Below are 23,678 nucleotides of genomic sequence, written 5' to 3'. Positions count from 1 at the left end.
TCTGGACTAAGTAAAGAAAAATAATGAAAGGTGATCTACATCTGCGCGGGGATTCACTGCCGGAACATTGGACTTACGCGGTTAGCTTTAGAGGAACTTTGATAAAAGAAGGGGATGAAGGAGGGAGCGGAGACATGATGGTTGAGAACAGAATTACTGTCCGAGAGGAGAGTCAGCCCTGACACGTAGTACCTCTGCTCGCGTAACAATGCATTGCGTTTAGCGAAATTTTTTATCAGCGGGTTAGGGTCGGACAGCCACTTTTTCAGTCTGGCGCGCGACAACTTGATCATGTGCGGAATTATGAAGCAAACCCCGGAGAGGTCGTACAGAAGAGAGTTTTGGTGAAATTTTAGGTTGGGCCTTCTGTATTTGGCCGTGCATTTCCCGAGTATCGTTCTTTCAAAGCGTTGGAAGGCTTCTGCTTCGTTCGATGACATGGTAGCCCACACTGGGAAACCGTAGGTCAGGATTGGACGAATGAGAGTTTTGTATAAAACGGTTTTGGTGGCAGGAAACAGGACCTGGGATGAGAGGAAGTTTTTTAAGGCAGCTGAGGCCTTAGACACATTGGCAATAGCAGATCTGACGTGAGGGTTGGATTTGAGTTTGTTGTTGAGGGAGATTCCCAGGTATTTAATGTTTGATTTCGGCTTGAGTGTGTGGTTAGCGATGCGTAAATGCAGGTTTTTGCTTTCTGGCACTGTGCGCTAGTGGCACATCCTGCTGGGGCATTCGTAGAAGGCACTGGCGCCAAGTATTTATATATACGTTATGTACGTAGATACAAGTTTACGTAAGGACATAAAGTGATTACCTCTTGGACATTTGAGCCTGAGCCTGTACCCGATAATCGCTCGGCTCTACGCTCATAAAATCTAAAAGAGCATGATTTTCGCTTTGTAATTGTTGCTGCATATTCTGGGATAGGTATCAGCAGAGTTTGAAGGAGGACTTTTTCAAATGTGAATGAAAGGTTTCAATTAGTACTTTCACAGTCAAATTTTAGTTTTGACGTAAATTGCAAAATGCGCGACTAAAGGGTTAAAATGTCAAAACTTAAAGCGAGATAGGATTCATTTTCGGAAACAACCTGTTGGCGAGTATTGAATGCGGCCATTAATTCATGACTTTGAATTTCAAATTTGCATTAGCTGAATTGCTGGATTGGATAGAAGAAGAAACGCAAAAGGAAGGTAAATCGAGGCGTGTGAACGGACTCAGTGAGAAAGAATGCACATATCACTTCCAACTGCATTCTGCTCAACTGTCAAATTTCGCTGAAAATAAATCCGGAGTGAAAGACAAATTAAGGAGCCAAGAACCACACTAAATGCTAGTTATACTATCTTTACAATGCATTGAGTTATATCTAAATTAATTAGTGAACGGTAAGCGGTGCGAAATAAGCCAAGAGCTTGTTCGTTCTGTGAACAAAGCCTGAATTGTAGTTGTCATACCCGAACTTGTCAATTTAGTGATTTTTCTAGAATAATAAACAAATTTAATATTATTTTGTGTAGAGAAGTAAGCTACTTCTTTTGCAGGATTTTACTTGAGCCATGGCTGTATATTGTTGGGGGAACACATCACATGGAGAACTCGGCCTGGGCGGGATTGAGGACGAGCTTGTAAGTAGACCCTTTGTAATTGCGCAAGCCAAACGCAATGAATGTAATGCTTGTTTTCCATACACGCAACAGCTGCAATGGAAGAGTGAATTGATGAATGTACGCTTCTGAGTGTTTACTTCAAACAAAAGTAGCAAGAATTTGCCAAGACAACAGCGTCCTCACTAAAAAGATGCATTTCCTGTTCACTTTCTTTTCAGATCTTGACACCTCGGAAAATGACATGGTCAGAAGCACCGGGTCTGATCCAAGCCGCATGTGGCTGCAACCACACGGTCCTGCTGACGAAGGCCGGAAAGACGTTCTCGTGCGGCTGCAATGATCACGGACAACTGGGGCACGACCTGTCTAGGAAAAGGCCACGTATGTCCATATTTAGTATGTACTTAAATTCATTGCCCACCATATGTCGTTTTGTTCATTTTGGAGTTTTGCATCTTGTTTTGATGGTAGACCTTGGGAAGCATGCCAGTAGCGTAGCATTCTAGAGTTCTGAAGTTCTGCGGTCGCGCTTTGCCCCGGGGAGATTAGCTGGGGTTCTCTGATGATTCCACCGAAATCGGCGCAGTGTTGCCAACTTGATACCACTCGGGATTTATTTCCACTGGTACTATTGTGACATGCATTGATGTAGGTATAGTTCAAGTTTATGAGGAAAAAGAACTTAGTACTTCTGCTTAATAGTATTTATTTGGTGATAATCAGAAAATTAAACTGCAAAAATGAATGATCTCGAAAATCGATGTTAAAGACATCAGAAGCAAAAAGTAGGAAAGCGCGACTATCTCTAAAGACTGCTAAGATGGATCCGATTTTTAGACGAAGATTACGCTGGGGATCAACGCTTGCTTTCAAGCGCTGAGCTGGCAGCGGGAGCGTCGGGTGCACCACATGTAAAATGTGACTCTCCTCTTGGGGACCGCGATGTTGTGATGGAGTTGCCCAAGGGCTGATGGAATCAGCTGTAGAGTCGAAGGTTACAAATAATAGGCAGTGGTTGTGACGGCTAAGATGGTGGTCCGTAGAGAGGGTTCTTGGGACACCGTTTACTTCTACTACGAACGTGCGGTGGTCACACTTTGGATTATTCGATGCAAGCCGGTATATGAATGCTTGGACCAGCGCAAGGCGTCCTTGCGGATATTCGGTCAAAAGAACCTAGCCACCACAGGTTTAGCTGTGGTCCGGCCGCTGAGATGTGCCAGTCAAACTGGTAAATATGGCTAGATCGTGCTATTGAACTCCGTGTAGTAAGCAATGTGGCCGTCCAACTCGAGTTGATGAAACTTGAGGCGGGGGTTTGCGACCAGGTGGGGGAGTTGTTCGTCTTTCGTCTCGAAGATTGCTTGGATTTTGGGCTGTTGTGGAGGCAAATCCTTCTTGCCGATGTGTTAGTCAACGAATATGACTTCATAATGGCCGATTTGGCATTTGTCCCAGTTGTCCTGGAGCTTGGCTGCCTGTAGGAGCCAATGAAGTTTTTCATGGCGATGTTGATGTGATTCAGGGTCGTTGGAGGAAAGCAGGGTGTCATCAGCCGAAGTGTAGCCTTATAAAGACATAACTAAAAATCCGCTACAGGGTTTGAGCTGCATGGTGGCGTGGTGACGGTCGTTTGTAGATGTCCTCGGGAGGGACTCGTCCAGTCGGGGTGTATTTAGTTATCAGTAGTCACCTGTAGCGTGCCACTTGTCGGATACTTTGCCTCTATTTGTCCCCTGAAAGGCCGCGAGGTGTCTATGAAGATGAGGCAGCGCTAATGGTGTGAACCCGTGTAGCCGGTTCGAGCGTGCAGGCCATGGGAAGACTGGTGAGACTGTCGAGGAGGTGACGGTATCGTAAGTTTGTCCCCAAGCGTGACGTTCGTAAGCAGCTTGTGTAGTTGTGCGTCCCGTAACTCCGTAAGGCGGACGATGATAACCATCTCTAACGTTTCATACTTGCCCGTCTCAAGCGACGAGCGCATATTATCCGACACGTAAGAGATGGTATCGGGGTCTAGGGTAGAAATCATCAGGTGATAGCATGTGGTATCGCTTCTTACTCTATGCACTTAGAATTTTGATTCTGCCTGAAAAAACCAGAGCGCTGACTTGACACTCCAAGTGGCAGTTTGCACTGGCCAACCGCATTGCACCGAGAGCGATGAGCTGGCAGCGGGAACGTATCTAAACTACGAGATGCAAGTTTGAAATTTGTTTGCTGACGCGATGAAGACAGGATCAGCAAACCGTTTGTCGTAGTTCTCTTGTTTTGTCCTTGTTTTTCCTTTCATTCTGCTGTCATTATGTCTCATTTTTTTCAAGTTTCCATTCGGAATATTTTGCAGCATCGAAGTCGGTTGCTGTCTCGTTTTTCAGGCCTTGTATCTCGAATTTAAGGACGAGTTTGATTTTTATTCCATGAGTCGGCAACGGGCACCTATGTATGGTTTTAACCTAGTACCGTCGGCATCATAGTTCGCTTTTTGATATGACCTAACATGAAGGTTGCTAGAGTAGAGGGGATGCTCTGCGCTCTGCGAATGCTCAGGTAGTTATACGGATGCATTTATTTGGGAAGCCTGTCGAATTTAAATTTCTGCTAAATGCGAAATCAATGAGGTGCTGGTTATTATGATAAGTTGCATCATGAAGACTGTGGCCACCAGTTTTTGTCTTTGTGTTTTTGCGTTAAAGATGCCAACTATATCATTTGGTGGCAGTGAATCAAAAAATCTTTCCAGATCATAGGAATTGTCTTCAACTTCATTGTACTTCTCTTCAGTTGCTTCAGACACTAAGACTCCAAACACACGTTTTCCTGATAGTTTCCCACTTTTGGAAACTGCTTGTAACTTCGCGTCGCTAGCTTCAAAAGCATAGTAAGTTGCTCGTTTGTGTGGTCGTTTTCGTATTACCAACCCATTCCGAGGCTCTTCACCCATTGCCGTACATCTTATTGATTTTTTTTAAATATGAACGTACACCAATTATTTTTGGATTTTGAGCTGGTATAGGACAATGTACAATGGAACAGAACATTCTGTGAAAGATAATGCTTTCGGAGTCCTAGTATAATTTGTCCGACTTACCAGAATAACTATTAGTAACTCAACGACCAAGTCCAGGATCAATAAAAACCTATCGAATGCATTCGAAACACAGAACTAACTAGGGCACGATGATGGACTAGATCCATTTTTATTCAATTATGGCACTAGGGCACATCGTAAGGAAGCTAACCGTAGATGCCATAGGCATGCCTTTGTACAGCCTCAACCAAATAGTGGCCTACACAGACGATATCATCATCACGATCCATTTCATCATAACTGAAATCTTTATTAACCTCAAAAGGCAGCAAGCAAATGCTACAAATCAACGAAAACTAAACTCAAATAATAACACAAAGCATTCATTGTTATTGTGTTATTGTTTTCTTCCCTCCATTTTTCAATGAGGCCACGCTTCGATTCCATTATCATCACACTTAATGCGGTGCAAGTGATTAGCTCACAGCAGTGAGACAAACACAGACAGCCATGGAATTCAAACCCAGAACAATGAGATTTAGAGGCTGGCGCTCTGCCCCCTCAACCATCGCATCACAATCGAGAACATGGAGACGATTTTATTAGTTTACGCATACAATTGGTGAGCAATTTTAGCGAGTCTAATTCTCACTGATAGAGCGTGCTATCCCATCCTGATAATTTTGGAGGCCCACCGCAAACGCAAGCGTACGAAAATTTTTTCGTATTAATCAATTGTAAGACTTGTGTTATGCTTTGAAGGCAAAACACTCTAGCTTCTAAAAAAATGCTTAATGTATTTTAAAGACGAAGAATTATCGAGGCGAAGTGTGATGGAGACTTATGATCCAACGTATAAGCAATATTCCAATATTTAAGTAGGTACTCGATAGAAAACTTCAAAGACAAAAGCCAGTGGGGAAAACCGGGGAATCGTTGGCCTTTGTAGTTTCAATAGAATAGCGCATTATTTCTCTGGAGTCAGGGATTAGAAGACGCAATCGAAGAATCGGAAATTCTGGGGCAGTGCACAACGACGGTCACTACGATTCCTGCTATATGGGGATATTTCGACATGATAGTTAAACGTGAAATAAAGGTCAAATACTTGAGAATTATGCTAAACCAAAGACTACTCTGGACGACGACACATGTTGGGAATATTTCAGAAGTTAAAAGGGCTTTGATAATTTGCAGGTGAACAGCAGGACAGAAATGCGAATGCACCCCGAAAATACTACGTGGGATATACACTGCTTTACCAAGGCAAATGATTACTTATGAGGTGCTAATATCGGCAGGTAAAACCGAAATCAGCACAACAGCCAAAGAGTTAACACATTTCAAGGACTGGTTTGTATGTGTATTACTGGTTCAATGGGGACGTGCCCAACGGCATCCCTGAAGCTTCTTCTGGGATTCCTATTCATTTTTACATACGAATGTAGGCAAAAAAGGCAATCTTCAGAATGCCCAAGGTTATCAGTGAGGCGGATAGCTGCTAAGAAAGAAAAGCTAAAAAGAAATCGACACTATGCCGTATTTCGAATTGGTGATACAAAGGAATAGCGTGACAATGAAATTTCATTTCGAGAATTTCAAACACGTTGGACTAACAGAGCAAGCTGAGAGAGCGTGGCAGCGACCTATGGCGGAATTATACGCCATAGATAGCTATGTCTCCTTCAAAACCCAATGGAACTATAGGGGACAAAATGGTGCTATTCTAATTGATATTCAGGCGGTTATCAAGACCAAGGAAATGTCTTGAAAGGTTGAACTCGTAGGAAATGGAAAATTTTTTCCATTGATTGTTTGAAGTATTCCCGCCATCACTCCATAACGACTCGGTCGCTAGTAGGCATTATTCTGTTCTAATCATAAGAATAGAAGTGTTCCATATGCTGTGCGGCCTCAACGAAGTCAGAAGAAGTTTTTGAAAAAATTCATAGACCTATAGTTCGACGCTGGACTATTCCTGATATTAACAATCTATGATTCCTTGGGAAGCAGAAGTTCACATGATAGACATGACTTTGATTTACTATGGCTTTGTGATTTATAGTCAAATTTGCACGGAAATGATCAGAGCCTGCATTTTGACTTCTACTTCTGCAAAATTATGTACTCCTAGGTAGAACTTAACGGATTTTTCCAGTAAATTCCCAAAATGTAGTAATATTTTATTACTAAGCATATTTGAAAAGTAAAGCCCATCCACAATTTTACAGTTTAACGGAAGCAGCGCCATTGCTCATAATTTCTGAAATCACTGCGAGTGTTGTCTAACAGTGGTCGCGAAAATGAGCTTCCGCCAGTTGCAACGATTTATTTGCCATTTAAGTTCTATGTGCGAAAGAATCCTGCCCAAACTCGTCGGAAATTGTGTCTAGTTTATATAACTAGAATGATGCGTCAAGGAAAGGTTAAATACCCAATTCATGATGAAGATCGTATTGGCATACTGAGAATCCAGAATGATGAGCTCATTCAACAGGTGAATAGAAAACTGCGATTTTATAGATAGGCGGCGATTCATGTTTTTTCTTGACAAATTTCTCCTTATTAGACAATCAATAAAACATATTTAAGGTATACAATCTTTTAAATAACCAAAAGGCGCTGATGTTACTTGCTGAATATGTTTGGTAACTTTTTGAGGAGATCGGTAATGTAACATATGTATTCTAACACTTAAATTTTGTTTTTTTTTTTCGATTTTTTGAATTTATAGCTCTTTTGAATGTATTTTTCTCACATTTAGCCTGCAGATTTCGTTTCTTCAATCTCTAATTCGTTACAGTTAATTAATTAGTTAATTTCAAAACTACAACCTGTTTCAGAAAATACTAATCAATGTCATTCATTTCAAACCACAACCGCCTACATTTAGAGAAAAACATCCACTTTCGCGTGATAATTACATTTAAAGTCTTGAATTTGCACATAAGCAACAACTTTGACCTATTATGACTTTATTGTTTGTTGTGATTTCTACCAAACTTGGGAAGATCATGCTTCATATCACAGCCTACATTGGTGCATAATTCATAATTCTAGAGTGAACTTAAGGGGCTTCTACAATCAATAACTAAAAATTATATTATAAATATTATTAACTTTATTTAGATATCGGTCTGGAAGGTATTTCGGAGCCTAAGCACAATGTAGTGGCCGCTTCTAGATTTTTTTTCAGATTTTTCGGTTAGGTAGTTTCTGAGAATGGGTCTGTGAAAGAAATCATCATTTTCAACCCTCGTGTTACCCACAAAGGTTTCGTGATCATTTTAAGTGAGAAACTTCTACGCACATTTCTCCATCCGCTATAGATCCAACATATTCCTTCATATTTTTCCAAACTACAATTTATACGTACATATTACAGACATAGATATTATTCTCACCCTAAACAAACTGCCTATTATCGAATACTGTACATATCCAAATTGTGCCTTATGTCGTCCTTTATACAAATGCAATTTTGTAGTTCTAGCATGGACTTAAGGGGGATTTCCGGCAAAATTTCTAAAATATGCTAATATACTATTATTAACTTTATTCATGCAGATATCGGAACGGGATGTATTTTGAGGCCTAGATTTCGTTTAGATACACCGCCGTGATTTTTTTCAGATTTTTCGGTTGGATTGGTTCTGAAAAAGAGACCTGTTACAATTTTTGTGGGACATATTTTGAGCCCTCACTCCCCTACCTTTCACCCGATCTCACCAGTTCCAAAAGAACTAATTGAGCCATTTCAATTGATACCCCACATGACTATATTCTATAAAAAAAATTTGCACCCTCCATCCATATCCATCCTTAAACTTAACACAAAATGACGCCACTTGCTATATGCAAAGGGAACATCAGACCACATGCTCTCACAAATTTTCGTGACAATCTGCCCAGCCGTTTCCGAATAAATCGGGTGTGCCAGACAGACAGACATCGAATCGATACTAATAAGGTTTTATTTCACACAAAACCTTAAACAACTCGGGAAACCGGAAGCTGGACGCTTGGGATACGAAAGGTTTTGTGTATTTCTTCGTACGTAGCACGTAATATATGCATATATTAGGTTGGGGAAAAATTAATGTCGTATTTTGTCAATAGATGGCGACACTCAAACATATCTTGTGTTATACTTATCGCATCAGGTCATACTATACGCAAGGCAAAGACGACAATCTGGGCTACAGGTGTCTCTTTGACAGTTTTATGATCGTTTCAGTCTCAAGTTACAGCGCGTCAAAGATGGAGTCCACCAACCAAGAAATTCGTCATATTTTACATTTTTACTACCTGAGGTAAAAATGCAACGAAGGCGGCCAAAAAAAATTGTGAAGTTTATGGGTCCGATACTGTAACGATTCGGACAGCACAACGTTGGTTCAATCGATTTCGTTCTTGATAGGCAAATCGTCGTAGAAACCGATAAAATCGTCGAAATCATCCACTGGGTAAGGACCATAAAACCGTTTGGAAGCGTTTGCAGAAGATTGGATTCCAAAAAAGCTGGATGTTTGGGTGCCACACGACTTGACGCAAAAAAATCTCTTGGACCGAATCAACGCCTGCGATGCACTGCTGAAACGGAAAGAATTCGACTCATTTTTGAAGCGGATGGTGACTGGTGATGAAAAGTGGATCACGAACGAAAATCTCAAGCGAAAAAGATCGTGATCGAAGAGCGGCGAGCCGGCTCAAACCATCGCCAAGCCCGGATTGATGGCCAGGAAGGTTTTGCTGTGTGTTTGGTGGGATTGGAAGGGAGTCATCCACTATACGCTGCTCAACTATGGCCAGACCCTCAATTCGGTCCTCTACTGTGAGCAACTCGACTGTTTGAAATAGGCGATTGACCAGAAGCGGCCAGGATTGGTCAATAGGAATGGTGTTGTGTTCCACCAGGACAACGCTCGGCCTCACACATCTTTGATGACCCGCCAGAAGCTACGGGAGCTCGGATGGGATGTCCTATCGCACCCACCGTATATTCCGGATCTGGCACCAAGTGATTACCATCTCTTCCGGTCCATGCAAAACGTTCTTTGTGCTACTAAGTTGGCCTCAAAAAATTCTTAAAAAAATGGCCACTTTCAAGCCCCCGCACTCCCCACCCTTCCAACAAATCTCAAAACTAAGTCCGGCTTCGAAAAGTACTAACCCAGACCTTTAATTTGATACCCCACATGACTATATTTGATGAAAAAAAAATGTACACCTCCCTTTTGTATGTATGGGGACCTCCTCTTAAATTCGTAGTAAAAGGATGTAACTCACTGTATGTGTGATTGTTCACAGTTTCCAGCTTTCTACCAAATTTGGTGTTAATCGATGTAACCGTCTCCGAGAAAAATGCGTGTGGCGGACAGACAGACGGACAGATTTTAAAAAGGTTTTGTGTTTACACAAAACCTTAAAAATGAGGGCGCAGAACTATCCAACACCACTTGAATTTTATCAAATCACTTGCACTAGTGAAGCAGTGTACATCGAAAAAAAATAAATCGTCGCAATTTGGAAAAAAGAACATCCAGGAAATAGGAGTTGAAATCTAGAAGTGGTTGGCTAACAAGTTTTATCACTTTAAAATTAACTATGGGGACACACAGGTTTATATAACACTACGAGCTTCCACCATTCGGAATAGAGCGGAGTGTTAATTGTCACCCACAACGGTGGATGCATTAATTGAGGGGACTGCACACTCCATAAAACTGCGCGAGTTCCGCTTCATCGCTTCAGCGGGACGCGAGCAATCGCATTTGAAAATGTGTATCGCAGTTGTAGACGAAATGCCATTGATTGCTATTTGTGATTTAATTTTTCGACAAAAATTCATGAACTAGCTTTTAAAGTAGAAATACTTTTTACTACCTTTGATTGTATCCACCTTTTGATTAAAGCAGCCAATCTGTAAGTTATTAATGATATTTCGATGTCTGCATGCAGTAGAGCTTATTATTATTATCCCTAATTCATAAGTAAATTTTATTCATTTTGGAAAATATCCTTTGTTTTTAGAACCGATTGCTGGTCTTGAAAACTACGTAATCACACAGATAAGCTGCGGTATAGCTCACTCATTAGCCTTAAACGAATGGGGTCAAGTGTTCAGCTGGGGATCGGACAGCACTGGACAACTAGGATTGGAAAATGGGAGCCTTCAACCTCATCCAAAAATCATAAAACTCTTGGCAACTAAGCACATCGTTCAAATCGCAAGTGGTCACAATCATTGCTTAGCTCTTAGCAATAGTAAGTTATACCTTAGACATTCAAGAATTGTGGCGGTTATTGTCGTTCGTTAAATTCGTTGCAGATGGACAATTGTTTGCATGGGGTTTGAATAGCTACGGTCAATTGGGTATTGGAAGCACAAGCGAAAAGGTGATGAGACCGACGGAAGTGAAGTCCTTAGCGGGAATACCAATAGCTTTCATTGCTTGCGGAGCAAATCATAGTTTTGTCATTTCAAAATCCGGAGCAGTCTTTGGCTGGGGTAAAAACAGTTGCGGTCAACTAGGACTAAACGACGAACAGTTTCGATCATATCCAACACAACTAAAAACACTGCGTAGTTTAGGTGTTCGCTACATTTCATGTGGTGACGACTTTTCTGTATTTTTAACAGTTGATGGAGGTGTTTTTACATGTGGCTCAGGGACTTATGGACAATTGGGACACGGTATTGCTTCTAACGAAATTCTTCCGAGAATGGTAAGTCATTGAAGAGAAATGTATGGAAAAGATCTGCTTATTTGGGATTTTAGGTACTGGAGTTAATGGGGAGTACCATAACCCAAATCTCTTGTGGTAGCCGACATACATTGGCACTGGTTGCATCGAGAGGTCGAGTATATGGTTTTGGTTTAGGATGTTCAGGTCAACTAGGTGCCAGGAATACAAATAATTCTTTCATTCCACAAGTTGTTCTGGGACCTTGGGTATAAGTTACAAATGAACGTTATCAACAAAACTCACCGCCTGCTTGCTTGCAGGTTTCTCCCAACGGGACATCTTTATTGAATGGCGAAGAAAGTCCTAGAGACGTGTCAACAATGAGCATAAGACGAATATTTTCAGGTGGCGACCAGTGCTTTGTATCGACGACAGAATTTTCTGATAATATACCACCGGATGACTGCCGTGTACACGAGTAAATGTTCTGTTTCAGATGTCATACGAATATCTGGTAAACATAGTTATGATGTTGCTTTTTACAGTTCAAAAACCCAAATATTGTGCCTGACGTCAGAAATGACGAAAGCATGTGCTGAAGTGCCTGCCGAAGGGTCCGTTGACCTAGATTTACTGTCAAACATAGAATTAATATTTAAAAGCCAAGCGTGTATAAATGGTTCGTGTCTACTCCCGAATGATGAGCACTATTGTTGTACTTCGAAGCATCATGGAATTGATATTGCTGCTGCTGAAGAAATATTCAAAAACATTCGACGAATTGAAAATGAGAGTTTGAAACAAATTGTACGCTAAATTGGTGGTTCTTAGTTGTATTTATCTCTATAATTGCTTTCTGTATTTAAGATATGGGACGGTGTCACAAATGACCTAATGAAAACATTGGTGCCATCGCCAGCGGACGTAGAAACATTGCGAATCTACGTCATTTTGCCTTTATATCACGAGTTTGTTAATGCTAAAAACTATCTCAGGTTGCATACACCATTTTGTCAGGCTGTGTTCAAACTTTCGGCAATACCAGGGAAAATAGTTTCAGAATGGTGGGCATCACTGCCTGCCGAATTTTTCGAGGGCCTTGTAACAAACTACAAAAGTGTCGTGCTGTATATAATAAACTTCAACTTTGCCAAAAAGAGAGAGGACGATAAAAGGGTAGAGTAGCTAGTCATTGTGTTAGAGATGCATACCCTAATGATTGTCTTTATACTGTGTAGATTTTAGTTTACGAACCTAATTTGACTCTAGCTCTCAACTTCCTGCTTTATTTACATCGAATAAACCATTTGCAGCGGAAAGACAGGGTGTCCTACGGTATTTTTTATATGCCAGAGCTCATGGACTTTGTAGATATCCAGCAAGATTATGTGCAATGGATAATGGATAAAAACGTAAGGCGGCATGTTTTCGAGGTTCCCAACTTTAAGTAAACTTTACTTTCTTCCATAGCCACATACATTCCATTTGTGCAATTATCCGTTCCTGTTCAATGCGGAAGCAAAGACATTACTGCTCCAAACTGACCAAGCAATTCAAATGCAGAGCGCAATGCAGAATGCCGCCACTCAAGTAATTATATCAAAACAAATCACAATTAGATTAACTGAGAGTTTTGCAGGGACTATACTACATGTTTACGGGTGCACCTGTCGCAATTTCACAATTTGTGGTACTGAATGTAACGCGGGAGAATCTTGTTCAAGACACCTTCCGTGAGATCTCACACTACGGTGCAAGTGATTTGAAGAAGCCACTCAAAGTAAATATGTTTGGAACCATGTTAAGTTTACAATTAAACTAACAAGTGTTTTGTACATTGTTAAGGTGAAATTCCACGGGGAGGAGGCTGAAGATGCTGGCGGAGTTCGTAAGGAATTTTTCATGTTGCTGTTGAAAGATATTCTGGATCCAAAGTATGGAATGTTCAAAGAATTTGAAGACTCACGAGCTATATGGTTCTCCGATCATTCATTTGAGAGTGTAGAAATGTATTATCTGATAGGCGTGATCTGTGGCCTGGCTATATATAATTTTACGATAATACATTTGCCATTCCCACTTGCGCTTTATAAGAAGTTACTTAAGGAACCGGTGGATTTGGATGATCTGATAGATCTGTCGCCAGTTCTAGCGAACTCGTTGAAAAATATATTAGAATATAATGGTGAAGATGTCCAAGATGTTTTCGGCCTAAACTTTGAAGTAACTCGGGATATTTTCGGGGAATCACATGTGGTTGAGTTAAAACCGAATGGGAGTGAGATCCCAGTAACACGTGACAATAGGTGAGGTGTTGTGTTGTTCATTTTTATAAATTTTGGATATTGGATATATCTAATTTTACAGAAAAGAGTTCGTAGATCTTTACATAGATTTCATATTCAACAAGTCCGTGGAGAAGCAGTTCCAGGCATTCCACGACGGATTTATGAAGGTAAATGAATAAAGTTTTCACTGACTAGATTAATTGGTTTATGTAGATGCTAACCAATTTAGATTTTTCTTACAAAACACTGCAGCTGAAAAAAATGTTAAGTCTCCTGAAGATTGCGACTTGATTTTATGATTTTTTTCCACGACATCCGCTTTGTTCGTATCTACATAATTAGGAGTCGTTCTAGTCATTCGGAAAATTTCTGAATTTCCAGTTGGAGATAAATGTTTTAGTCCCTCCACGCGTTTAATGAAGCTGCCAATTGAAAGTTTTTAGAGCTTTAGCCTCATTTCATATCTCGTATATAAGTTTTTTCACATCCTTCACGAACTTAATTGCTTTTAGGACGACAACTAGAAACCTCGTTTTAATCATGGCATAAATTTGTGAGCATCGTGTGTTTGATAGAGGCGAAAATTATGTGAAGTTTGTTGGAAGTAGAAAATATCTCTTCTAGCGGTAGGACCATTCCTCATCAAACCAATAATAACAAAAAGTTGCAGGTAGGTAGGTAAATTACTGCTGTGATGTGCCATTTTGGTGCTATATTTTAAAAGCCTCAGTTTTCTCGAGGCAACTTCGGCAGTGTATATTGTAGGGTGTGCCAAGTCTAGTACTCCGTGGATCGTTGTGATCTTATCTGTCTGTCTGATTTTTCGCAAGCTTCCATGTCCGGGTTTATCCCTAAGAGTGCCAAATCTTCAATTTAGTATCTGGAGTCAGTAACGCAAGTAGTACAGGTGGATTCCCTTCTCACCACAGTCAGCGTGGAATCAAGAATAGAACCTCTTCTAACCGCTCCGTCTTTATGTATATTCATGTGCCCAGGAATCCAGGAGAGCGTCTTTGAGAGAACGTCCCAGAAGACTACGATCTAGATATATCGGGCGACCCGTCGGGGATGCAGTGCCGTAATCTTACAGCATATCCCTAATTTCAATATCACCAGGCTTTTGGGATACGCTAGGTGCTACGTTCATTATACACCTACAAATCCTTAAAAGTTAATACTAATAATAATATCAAAAATGGACTCATTTATTTTGTTGATTTCCGAGCTGCCTGACAATGTGTGCTAAGCTCATTTAAAGAAGGAGGGATTCAGGCAACGTACTGTCCTCAGTAAAAGGGCCGTGATCGCATCCCTTCTTCAAGGGGGTCTAAAACAATTGACCTGGTCCTCAAGGTTGGCGGTTCGGGAGCAATGGGCTTCCAACCAGACATCCACCAAAAAAACAAACAACACATACTGAGGTAGGATGAACGGCTCCGGAAGGAATCTATACAAGAGGAAAAACGGCGCAAACAAATGAATGACTACGCTGTAGATCCTCAATGACGACCACTGCTAACAAGTGCGTGGATTGTGTCCTCATAGCTGGTTCGAACCTAGACAGGAGAAATTCTCAACGGTTTAAATGTTGTATTGCCCTATCTTTCTTTTTCTCTGTTTATCAATGCTATTTCAGTCAGTGTCATAATAAAGTGAATGGTCTGATAAACATTACTGACTAAGTACAAATGGAACAAATTACCATTCAAACATGCTTATATAAACATACACAAAATCTTCCATGGTTGTGAAGTCGATTCTAGGCTCGATGGACTTGGATGTGGTAAGTTTCATTTAATTTTATTTTCCTTTTCTGGGTCCATTCCACAATGTGGTGAATTGCTGTTTGTAACTTGATTTTTGCTTCCTCGGTATTTATACCCGTGGTAACAATAGCAGTGACATTCACAAGTCTCGTAATTTTGGGTTTATCAGATGAAAGTATATCATTGGTATACAAAAGGAACAGCGTTGGTTTCAAAAAAATGCTCTGCGGTACAGCAGCTGCATTTTTTTTCAGTTCAAAGTACGTTCGTACGTATTTCATTTTGAATAGGCGCTCGGATCTCAAAAAGTTGTTCCGGGATATTACGATGTAATTTATACAACATATCTTGATGCCATATTTTCTCAAATGCCTGAGCGACATCGAGAAAAGTCGGTGAGTACACCTTGTAAATTGGATTCGTGAGTTGGTATAAGGTTTCGATTCACAATGATGTGTTTAAGTTTCTTAAGGAGGAGCCTTTCCAATAACTTGACTTGGCTCCTGTGGTTTATATATTATAACTTCGGCTACTTTTTATTGTCGAAGGACGCATTTTAATCTGAAGGCTCGATTGATTATTGGTAACTGTTTGATTAGGCACTTTTCTGGCAAGTCTTGCAGTATTCTTCTCGTAAAAAGCTCATATAGCCAGGAGCTTTATTAGGAAGAACATTTGTTTTAACTTCTGTCCTCAATTCATTAAATTTTCGACACGTATTGGGTAATGGTCAACTTTTCTGACTGGGGCTATGAATGTAGACGTTTTTATATGTAGAACGTGGAAGGTACTTTCTAGATGCTTCGCAAAGAAGCCGCCCTTATCCTGTACACAACGAACCCATTTGTCAAATTTGAGGCATATCTGCCCTTAGAGCAGCGCGACCGAAGAGGTTGCTAGGTGCTGTTTGCTCCCTCATTAGCGTCTGATGAGTTGGGTTCGAAAGTGATCATTTCATTAACGGACTCATTCTTAGAAACTACCCAACCGAAATATCTGAAAAAAAATCAAGAGGCTGCCACTATATGGTGCCTAGGCTCCCAAATACCTTCCATGCCGATATCTGTTCAAATAAAGTTATAAATAGTATATTACTAAAATTTTTAGTAATTGGTTGCCGAATCTCTTTAAGTTCATCCTAGCACAAAATTCCAGAAATGCAGACTATAACAGCATGAACCTGTCAAGTTTGGTGGAAATCGCACTATTAGTAACAAAGTTGTAATAGATCAAAGTTGTTGCTTCTTTGCAAATTCAAGACTGAATGTAGATATTTTCACATAATATATGTATATGGTGTCCGGATAGCTGAGTGGCTAGAGCACAAGGCTGTCGCACGGAAGGTCGCGGTTTAAATCTCGTTGGTGGCAGTGGGATTTGTATGGTGATTTGACGTGGGATACCAGTCGACTCAGCTATGAATGAGTACCTGAGTCAAATCAGGATCCTGAAACCCTCCGTCTCAGCAAAGAGCTCCCCAGCACACAGCCATCTGTTCGACAGATGCAAATCGACAAATGGCTGCCAAAGACAATTCACGTGTTTACCGTGCATTGCCTTCGACTCCCATTCATCGATCCGCTCTGGGTCCGACTTCATCCCACTCAGAGGATTGAAAGATCGATCCTTCAAGTTAAGTGGAGTCAGCCCACAGTCTGCCTTACAGACAGTCGCATGCAAGGGACTCGCCTGCTCTTTGCTGTAAAAATAAGCGCGCAGCGAGTCGACTTGGCGATGATGTTGTGCCGCCATGTCAACCACGCCCCTACCTCCGATGTCACGAGGCAGGTTCATCCGCTCCACGGCAGACTTTGGATGATGCATTCGGAATTTGGACATAGTTGTCCGTATCCGCCGCTGGACGTTTTCCAGATCGGTCTTCGTCCACGGCAATATTCGGAATGCATAAGCCAGTGAAGGGATAGCGAATACATTCAACGCACTCATTTTATTCCTCCCGAGAGATGGGATTTCAGCACCAGCTTTACACGTCGCAGAAATTCGGACAGCAGAACTTCCTTCAGATCATCAACTCGAGCATGGGTTCCTTGCAGAATTCCTAGGTACTTGTAGAAGTCTCTCTCGGTCATAGCTTCGATGTGGAGGTCACCAATGCTATGTCCGGCATGCGGCTCGTGATGACCTTTGCGGATGGCTTGGATTCGACATTTGTCTAATCCAAACTCCATCCGAATATCACGGTTGAACATGTCGGTTATTCGCAACAGACTTCTAAGATGGTTGTCAGTACCAGCATACAGCTTGATGTCATCTAGGTACATCAAGTGTGTCAGTTCGCACTTAGCACGTAGGCCATACTTTATTGCAAAACCATGCCCTCTAGCATCATTCAGTAGCCATGAAAGGGGGTTCAGTGCCATACAAAACCAAAGAGGACTCAATGAATCCCCCTGGAAGATGCCCCTCCGTATACGGATGGGCTCTAAGGTATTAGCACCCTCAGATGTATGCACCGATAAGGTGATATGCCACCCCTTCATGACTGTCGATACAGATGTAGGATGTCGATTAGCCAGGTGTGCGGAACGCTATCAAACGCCTTGGCATAATTGATATAGCAACTAAAAAGGTTTCTTTGGCCTCTAGTTGCTTGTTCTACAACTACCGAATCGATAATGTGTTGCTCTTTGCAACCCCTTGACCCAACTCGGCAGCCCTTCTGCTCCTCGGACAGAATATTGTTAGTCTCGAGGTGCGCATTGATCCTTCCACTAATAATGGACGTGATGAATTTGTAGAGGGTTGGTAAGCAAGTGATCGGTGTTGTGTCTGCGGGGTCCTGCACCGTGTCCTTAGGGATAAGGTAGGTAATCCCCGCAGTGAGGAAAGGTGAAAATTCCTCCGGCCGACTCATGACCTTATTTATACTGCGTGCCAACCGACTTTGTACGCTGGTAAATTTCTTATACCAGAAATTCTGCACCTGGGCTCCTCCAGTTCTTCGAGATGTTTATGGCTCGTCGAACTTCCTCTTCGGTAACATCCGCAAAATTCATGCCAGGTGTATTGGCATGGCGGGTGCCTTCGGCGGCGATCCACTCAACATGCAGATCACCCCCAAAGTCCACCCCAATACTCTTTCGCTTCCGTCACCGAGAACTGTATTGTCTGGGCGCTCTGTTGGGATTCGTTGAGAGATCTGAAAAAGCTCCGCTGGTTCCTCGCGTATGTTACATTCTGGACACGTCTGGAATAACTTTCGCCATACCGTCGTAACCGACTGCATATGACAGAAAGTTTTTGTTTTAGTGTGTCCAGAATTTCAACAACGGATGTCTCACAGGGGATGGCATATTTCCGGTAAACCCTCTGCACTTTATTTCTCACCCGTCGGCTGGCATTGCCAGTGCTGATCTGAATCAGTCTAGCAATGTCCTGCCTTAGTGAGTCCCGCCGACGTTCCAGACGAATTTTCCATGGTGGATCTCTTTTGTCACTCAGACCAATAACACGGAGGCGAATCTTCTGACCGTGGAATCTGATAGCCGCAACTGCACCACAATACACAAGTGATTGTAGTTGCAGCAGCGACATATCAGCACACAGTCGAGAGGCAATCTCATCATTGATTTGAGATAGAATTCCCAGAGTTGCTGGAGATGCATAGAGCCATAGAATACCTGGTCTATGCAAAGGATCCATATCCGAGAATTCTATACACGCTCTTTGGAATTCGTCCCGAACCTCAGCGGAAACCTCAGCTGGACGGTGGAGAAGAGTGCTTCGGCGAGTACTGAACCTGTTGCCTGCAGTGCGGCGTGGTGTTGTTGATGCCGCCGCCTCTGCCCCCATCGACTCTCGGTCACCAGTTTCCCCGATGACTTCAAGTCGAACACGTTCCCTGATGGTGGCCGGGATTGTGTCGCTGCGAGTAATGAAGCGGTACTGGTCTGCGACTCGCTGCACAGTCACGTGCGCGAATTGCGGGAAACGCTCGACGAATCTCTGATGCAACAAGGGGCGGTAAGATGTTGTATCCGCCCCCGCCGTTATTTCGTAGTAGGAGCGGACCTTAAATTTCTCCTTCTTCTCATTTTTGGTGGTGCATTTTATCCCTAGCTGCCAGGTGTTGAGATAGCTTCCTTAGTGAGTAATCTGCAAGACTGCAAAGTTCCTGCACTTTCCTGTGCTGTGGTGGCGTACAGCCATTCAGACTGAAGCTATCCATCCCTCCTCCTTTCACAACCGGGCTTAGGACCGGCTTCGGTGGAGTTTTATTATAGATTACGTACTAGGTATTACTGGAACAAATGTCCATTGAATTTTTTTTATAAAAGAAATACACAAAACCTTTCATACCTGAAGCGTCCAATTCCCGTTTCCCGACTTGTTTAACATTAGATGTGGGCGAGGAGACTTTCGCATCTTTGTTACCAATAGTCACAAACTGCATTTTTGTCTTCAATTTTCTGTTCCGCGTGGTATCTGATATCTCCTTTATCAAAGATTGCAATTCCCGCTGTCAATTGGAATTTGTTACATGTCATGAGCAAAAGCCACCGATTTTGGCGTTGGTAGATCCCGCAGGATAGAGAAGTCAGAGTAAATAATTCTATAGGTTATGAAGAAGGGATCTACATGAAAGTTGACGAGGCAGACCCTGCCTTAGATGGAGCGATGGGATAGATCAGGACGCCCGACATCTTTTAGGGATACCGAATTGGTGGACCTCGGCGCAAAACCGGGATGTCTGGAGTTCCTTATTAAGGCAGGCCTAGACCGGATACCGATTGTTGCGCCGTTGATGATGATGATGAAGTTGTTAAGCGAATTTAACGTATGTACTTGTATGTATGGATTATGATATATATATAAAACTTATAAGTTTTAACTTAATCTGCTTTTATTTTGTCTGAGCGACTTGTTTCTGTCTTTAATCAAACAAATTTTCTTTTCGGTGTAAAGAATATTGTACTTCACCCGGTACATTAGGCAATGACACAATTTGATTGATTGGATGATTTCTTCCCTATCGGATATTTTTATTAAACCGTCATTATGATTCTCACCGTCACTCTTGTTCCCTGCAATTTGGCAAACGTGTTCCAGAATTTAAGGTTGGTCGCATCGTCTTCTATCAGGACACAGTACAGACCGCTGGCAGACATTCCACCCAAATTTCTCGGAAACTTCGCTATAGTTTGTAATTATGGTAGGCGTGGCATCTTAAGTATGAACTGAAATTTTTTTGATTTTCCAAAAGTTACAGAACTTTTTTTAATCTACGTTTCTGGAAATGCATTTAGAAGTTCTGATGATTCCCATGAGTCCTTGATTGAATTTTACCCATCATATTCTTATCCTCACTGATCAACCAACTTGTAAAAATATCCTCTGTCATCCATGACCGTTTGTTTCCCATATAATCGACAGGTAGGTAATTTATTCGTTCTTACTTGTCCCTATTATTGTAGACTTCAACTTGGTTGACCCAGCCACGTTGACTCTAATCAGCTTTCTTGGCTATGCTTTCTCTCAAATCAATTTATCTCCTGTTAGCATTGAAGTGGGAAGCATTAGTAAAAAAATAATCGTTTATATCTTCGGTAGTTGTATTATAGGATAATATTGAAGGTAGTCTCTAGGACGTCGTGTATGTGTAAATAGACACTTTAAGCATAAATTTCGTACACCAAAATCCGACCGCGGAGTGAAAATCATGCATAGAAACTGGGACTGCAGTGAAACTTCTGCAGGGAACACTATTTTTTCATTGATATTTCCGTGCCGCACGTTAGTTTGTGAACATACACTTCCATACATGAATATAGAAAGATTTGTCATTTACACCGCGGAATGGGTTCCTCGATTTCGACTTAAAGGGATTGTAATGTACGGAATATTTCCAGAAAAGTTAAAAAAAAATGCTGTAACTGAAAGGGCTTTTCGATTTAGAGAGTGAATTTCATATAGGAAATTGACGAAGTTCGATTGTATTTGAAGAATTTTCGAGGAAAAATCGTTGTATGCAAAGGATTTTATAAAATTTTTCTTTAGATAAATATGATTCTAAGCCGGTTTGTGGTTTGTGATCCAACAGTTCGAAAATAGTTAAAGGTTAGTTTTTATTTACGTCACGTTTTTGTTTCGCAGTTTATGTAAAGTTTACAATAATTGTTGATTATCTCAAAAACTACCTGAAGAAGGGAGCAACTGGCTCCCGATCGATATATACTAATAAGAGATAAGTTTTTACTCGAATAAAGGCTTATGAATAATTCAATATACTTCCTGCTGGGGAGTAGTATTTCCGAGTTCAATTAGTGTCTTCTTTATCTTGAGATGTCGCTGTCGATCTTCCTTATCATTGGATGATTGCATTTTGTTCTTAATTTATCGCTTTTATTTTTTTGACAAGTTTTCAATTCTATTCATGTACTTTCTATAATTTATTCATTCAGGTGTGCGGCGGGCGAGTGCTAGAGCTATTCAAACCACATGAGCTGATGGCAGTGGTAATTGGTAATGAAGATTACGATTGGTATGCATTAGAAGCAGAAGCAGAATATAAGAATGGATACACATCTGGTGATCAGACGGTATTGCCAAGTTTGCTTATTTTCGGTAAAATGTGACTCAATTTACGAATTCTTTACAGATACGATGGTTTTGGGAAGTATTCCACGAGCTCCCTTTGGCTGAGAAGAAAAAGTTTTTGCTCTACTTGACGGGCAGCGATCGTATCCCTATACAAGGGATGAAAGCAATCAAGGCAAGGAGTCAACAATATAATAAGTAAAATCTTTCATAAAAGGCTGAACCTTCATTGCAGATTACAATACAACCGACGAATGACGACAAATTCCTGCCCGTTGCTCATACATGTTTCAACCTTTTAGATTTGCCGCGATACAAAACAAAAGAAAGATTAAAGTACAAAGTGCTGCAAGCAATACAACAAACTCATGGTTTTAGTCTTGTCTAAATGTTGCATCTAACAATAAAGAAGTTATAGTAGAAGAGCATTTTTAGAGATTGCATTTGGTTCCTTATGATATTAGGATAAAACAGAAAAATCGGAAAAGAGGGGACAAACAGCTTTGCGACCTTGACAGACTCTGAACTCAAGTTTGAATTATTTTTATGATGTTTACATCATAGTTGATACTATAATTTGTTATCTTTCACACCCATACCATGTAAGAAATGCGTGTTAATAAATGTTTGCTTATATACAGGTCAGTCCTGTTGGATTTATGAAGTAGCATTTGCAACTTATTCGAACTAACAGTGATTTACGTGTTGATTTGAAATGTACTCGGCTGACCTACTAATCAGAAATGTTTGCCTGTTCAAATGTTCAAAATTTTACATGACTGATTTCATGAACAAACTATTTCCGAGTATATTCCTGATGTGTGCATTTCGTTCGAATTTTCGCGCTTGAAATTTGTAAGAAACTAAAAATGCTGTTAAGAGTGAAGTGGAAATTGTGACGTAGTAGACGATTGAATCCTGTTTTTTAGTCAGGATGGTTTAAATAACAACCGTTTGCCATTATTACCATTGGGACTGGAAAACAAATTTGAATTTTTAAATGACATTAATGACGAAAAACAGTGAAATCGGTGGTTGCTGCTTTTATGTCCCCTTGAACCGATTTCGGTGCTACTATTGACGTTGAGATATCCGCGAACATCTGAAATGCATATTCTTATTCTGGATTACGAAGATAGTTGCATTTAAACCAGTTCCTGGGTGGATTGATGGCAAGGAAGAAAGTACGAAAAGGATAAAGCGAAATATCCAATTATTTTCAAAATGTGGCCTTTCCTCTAGTAAATATATGTATGTGCGGACACTCCTCGCTTCATCGATTCACCATTGAAGATCCTAAGTATTTTTCTCATTTCAAGCAGCAATTTCAGAAGATTTCAATTTAAATGATAAGAGTAAAAATACCTTTTATTATTGGTGTTAATGGTAATGGTTTTAATTCAGAAAAGAAAAGGAAATTTGCTTTTTCATTGGAGTAAAAGAAGAATTTCGCCTTTTTACGGTAATAAGGAAGTTTAAAAAGTCCTAAGTCCAATATTCAAAACCAATCCTCGAAAATCGTCAGATAATCCACATGCTTGGAAGGTAAGTATTCGAACAATGTGGACAATATGTTCACATTAATATTTCATTTGCAATTTGTTTAGTTTGACTTGCTTGGCTATAAAAATATGCACGCCATAAACATCTATGCGGGGCTAGTGCAACAACTAGTCCTACATGTCATCGCTGCCGGTTCCTAGCAATGTGCTTCAGAATTTTCCTCCCCTCA

At 41.0% G+C, this 23,678-nt stretch overlaps 1 protein-coding gene across 5 annotated transcripts; it reads left to right on the top strand.

The window, feature by feature from the left end:
* Positions 1-1,230: 1,230 nt before the first annotated feature.
* On the top strand, positions 1,231-22,591 carry LOC119648819 (probable E3 ubiquitin-protein ligase HERC4). 5 transcript variants are annotated; one of them, XM_038050672.1, is made up of 18 exons: positions 1,231-1,391; positions 1,548-1,631; positions 1,704-1,730; positions 1,832-1,994; positions 10,678-10,911; positions 10,976-11,373; positions 11,427-11,600; positions 11,655-11,812; positions 11,880-12,141; positions 12,202-12,510; positions 12,573-12,746; positions 12,805-12,924; positions 12,974-13,114; positions 13,180-13,640; positions 13,702-13,789; positions 21,811-21,948; positions 22,008-22,121; positions 22,182-22,591. In XM_038050672.1, exons 2-18 carry the CDS (start codon positions 1,563-1,565, stop codon positions 22,332-22,334), a joined length of 3,183 nt encoding a protein of 1,060 aa, XP_037906600.1. In that variant the 5' UTR covers positions 1,231-1,391; positions 1,548-1,562; the 3' UTR covers positions 22,335-22,591. The 5 variants fall into 5 exon arrangements, with proteins under 5 accessions (XP_037906600.1, XP_037906599.1, XP_037906603.1 ...); XM_038050671.1 differs by having other exon boundaries at positions 1,832-2,009; XM_038050675.1 differs by lacking the exon at positions 1,704-1,730 and having other exon boundaries at positions 22,182-22,334.
* The last annotated feature ends 1,087 nt before the right edge of the window (positions 22,592-23,678 follow it).

The sequence above is a fragment of the Hermetia illucens genome, chromosome 2 (assembly GCF_905115235.1).
Source record: "Hermetia illucens chromosome 2, iHerIll2.2.curated.20191125, whole genome shotgun sequence".
NCBI classification, from domain to species: domain Eukaryota; kingdom Metazoa; phylum Arthropoda; class Insecta; order Diptera; family Stratiomyidae; genus Hermetia; species Hermetia illucens.
The sequence above is the reverse complement of the archived record's forward strand: the minus strand, read 5'-3'. Positions and strand labels throughout refer to the sequence as shown.

Bases quoted from the DNA above. Each gene is read 5' to 3' on its own strand.
- LOC119648819 (XM_038050671.1), top strand. From the start codon at position 1,563: ATGGCTGTATATTGTTGGGGGAACACATCACATGGAGAACTCGGCCTG. The intron at 12,925-12,973 runs GTAATTATATCA...AGAGTTTTGCAG, and splicing joins TGCAGAATGCCGCCACTCAA to GGACTATACTACATGTTTAC. The intron at 13,115-13,179 runs GTAAATATGTTT...TACATTGTTAAG, and splicing joins ATTTGAAGAAGCCACTCAAA to GTGAAATTCCACGGGGAGGA.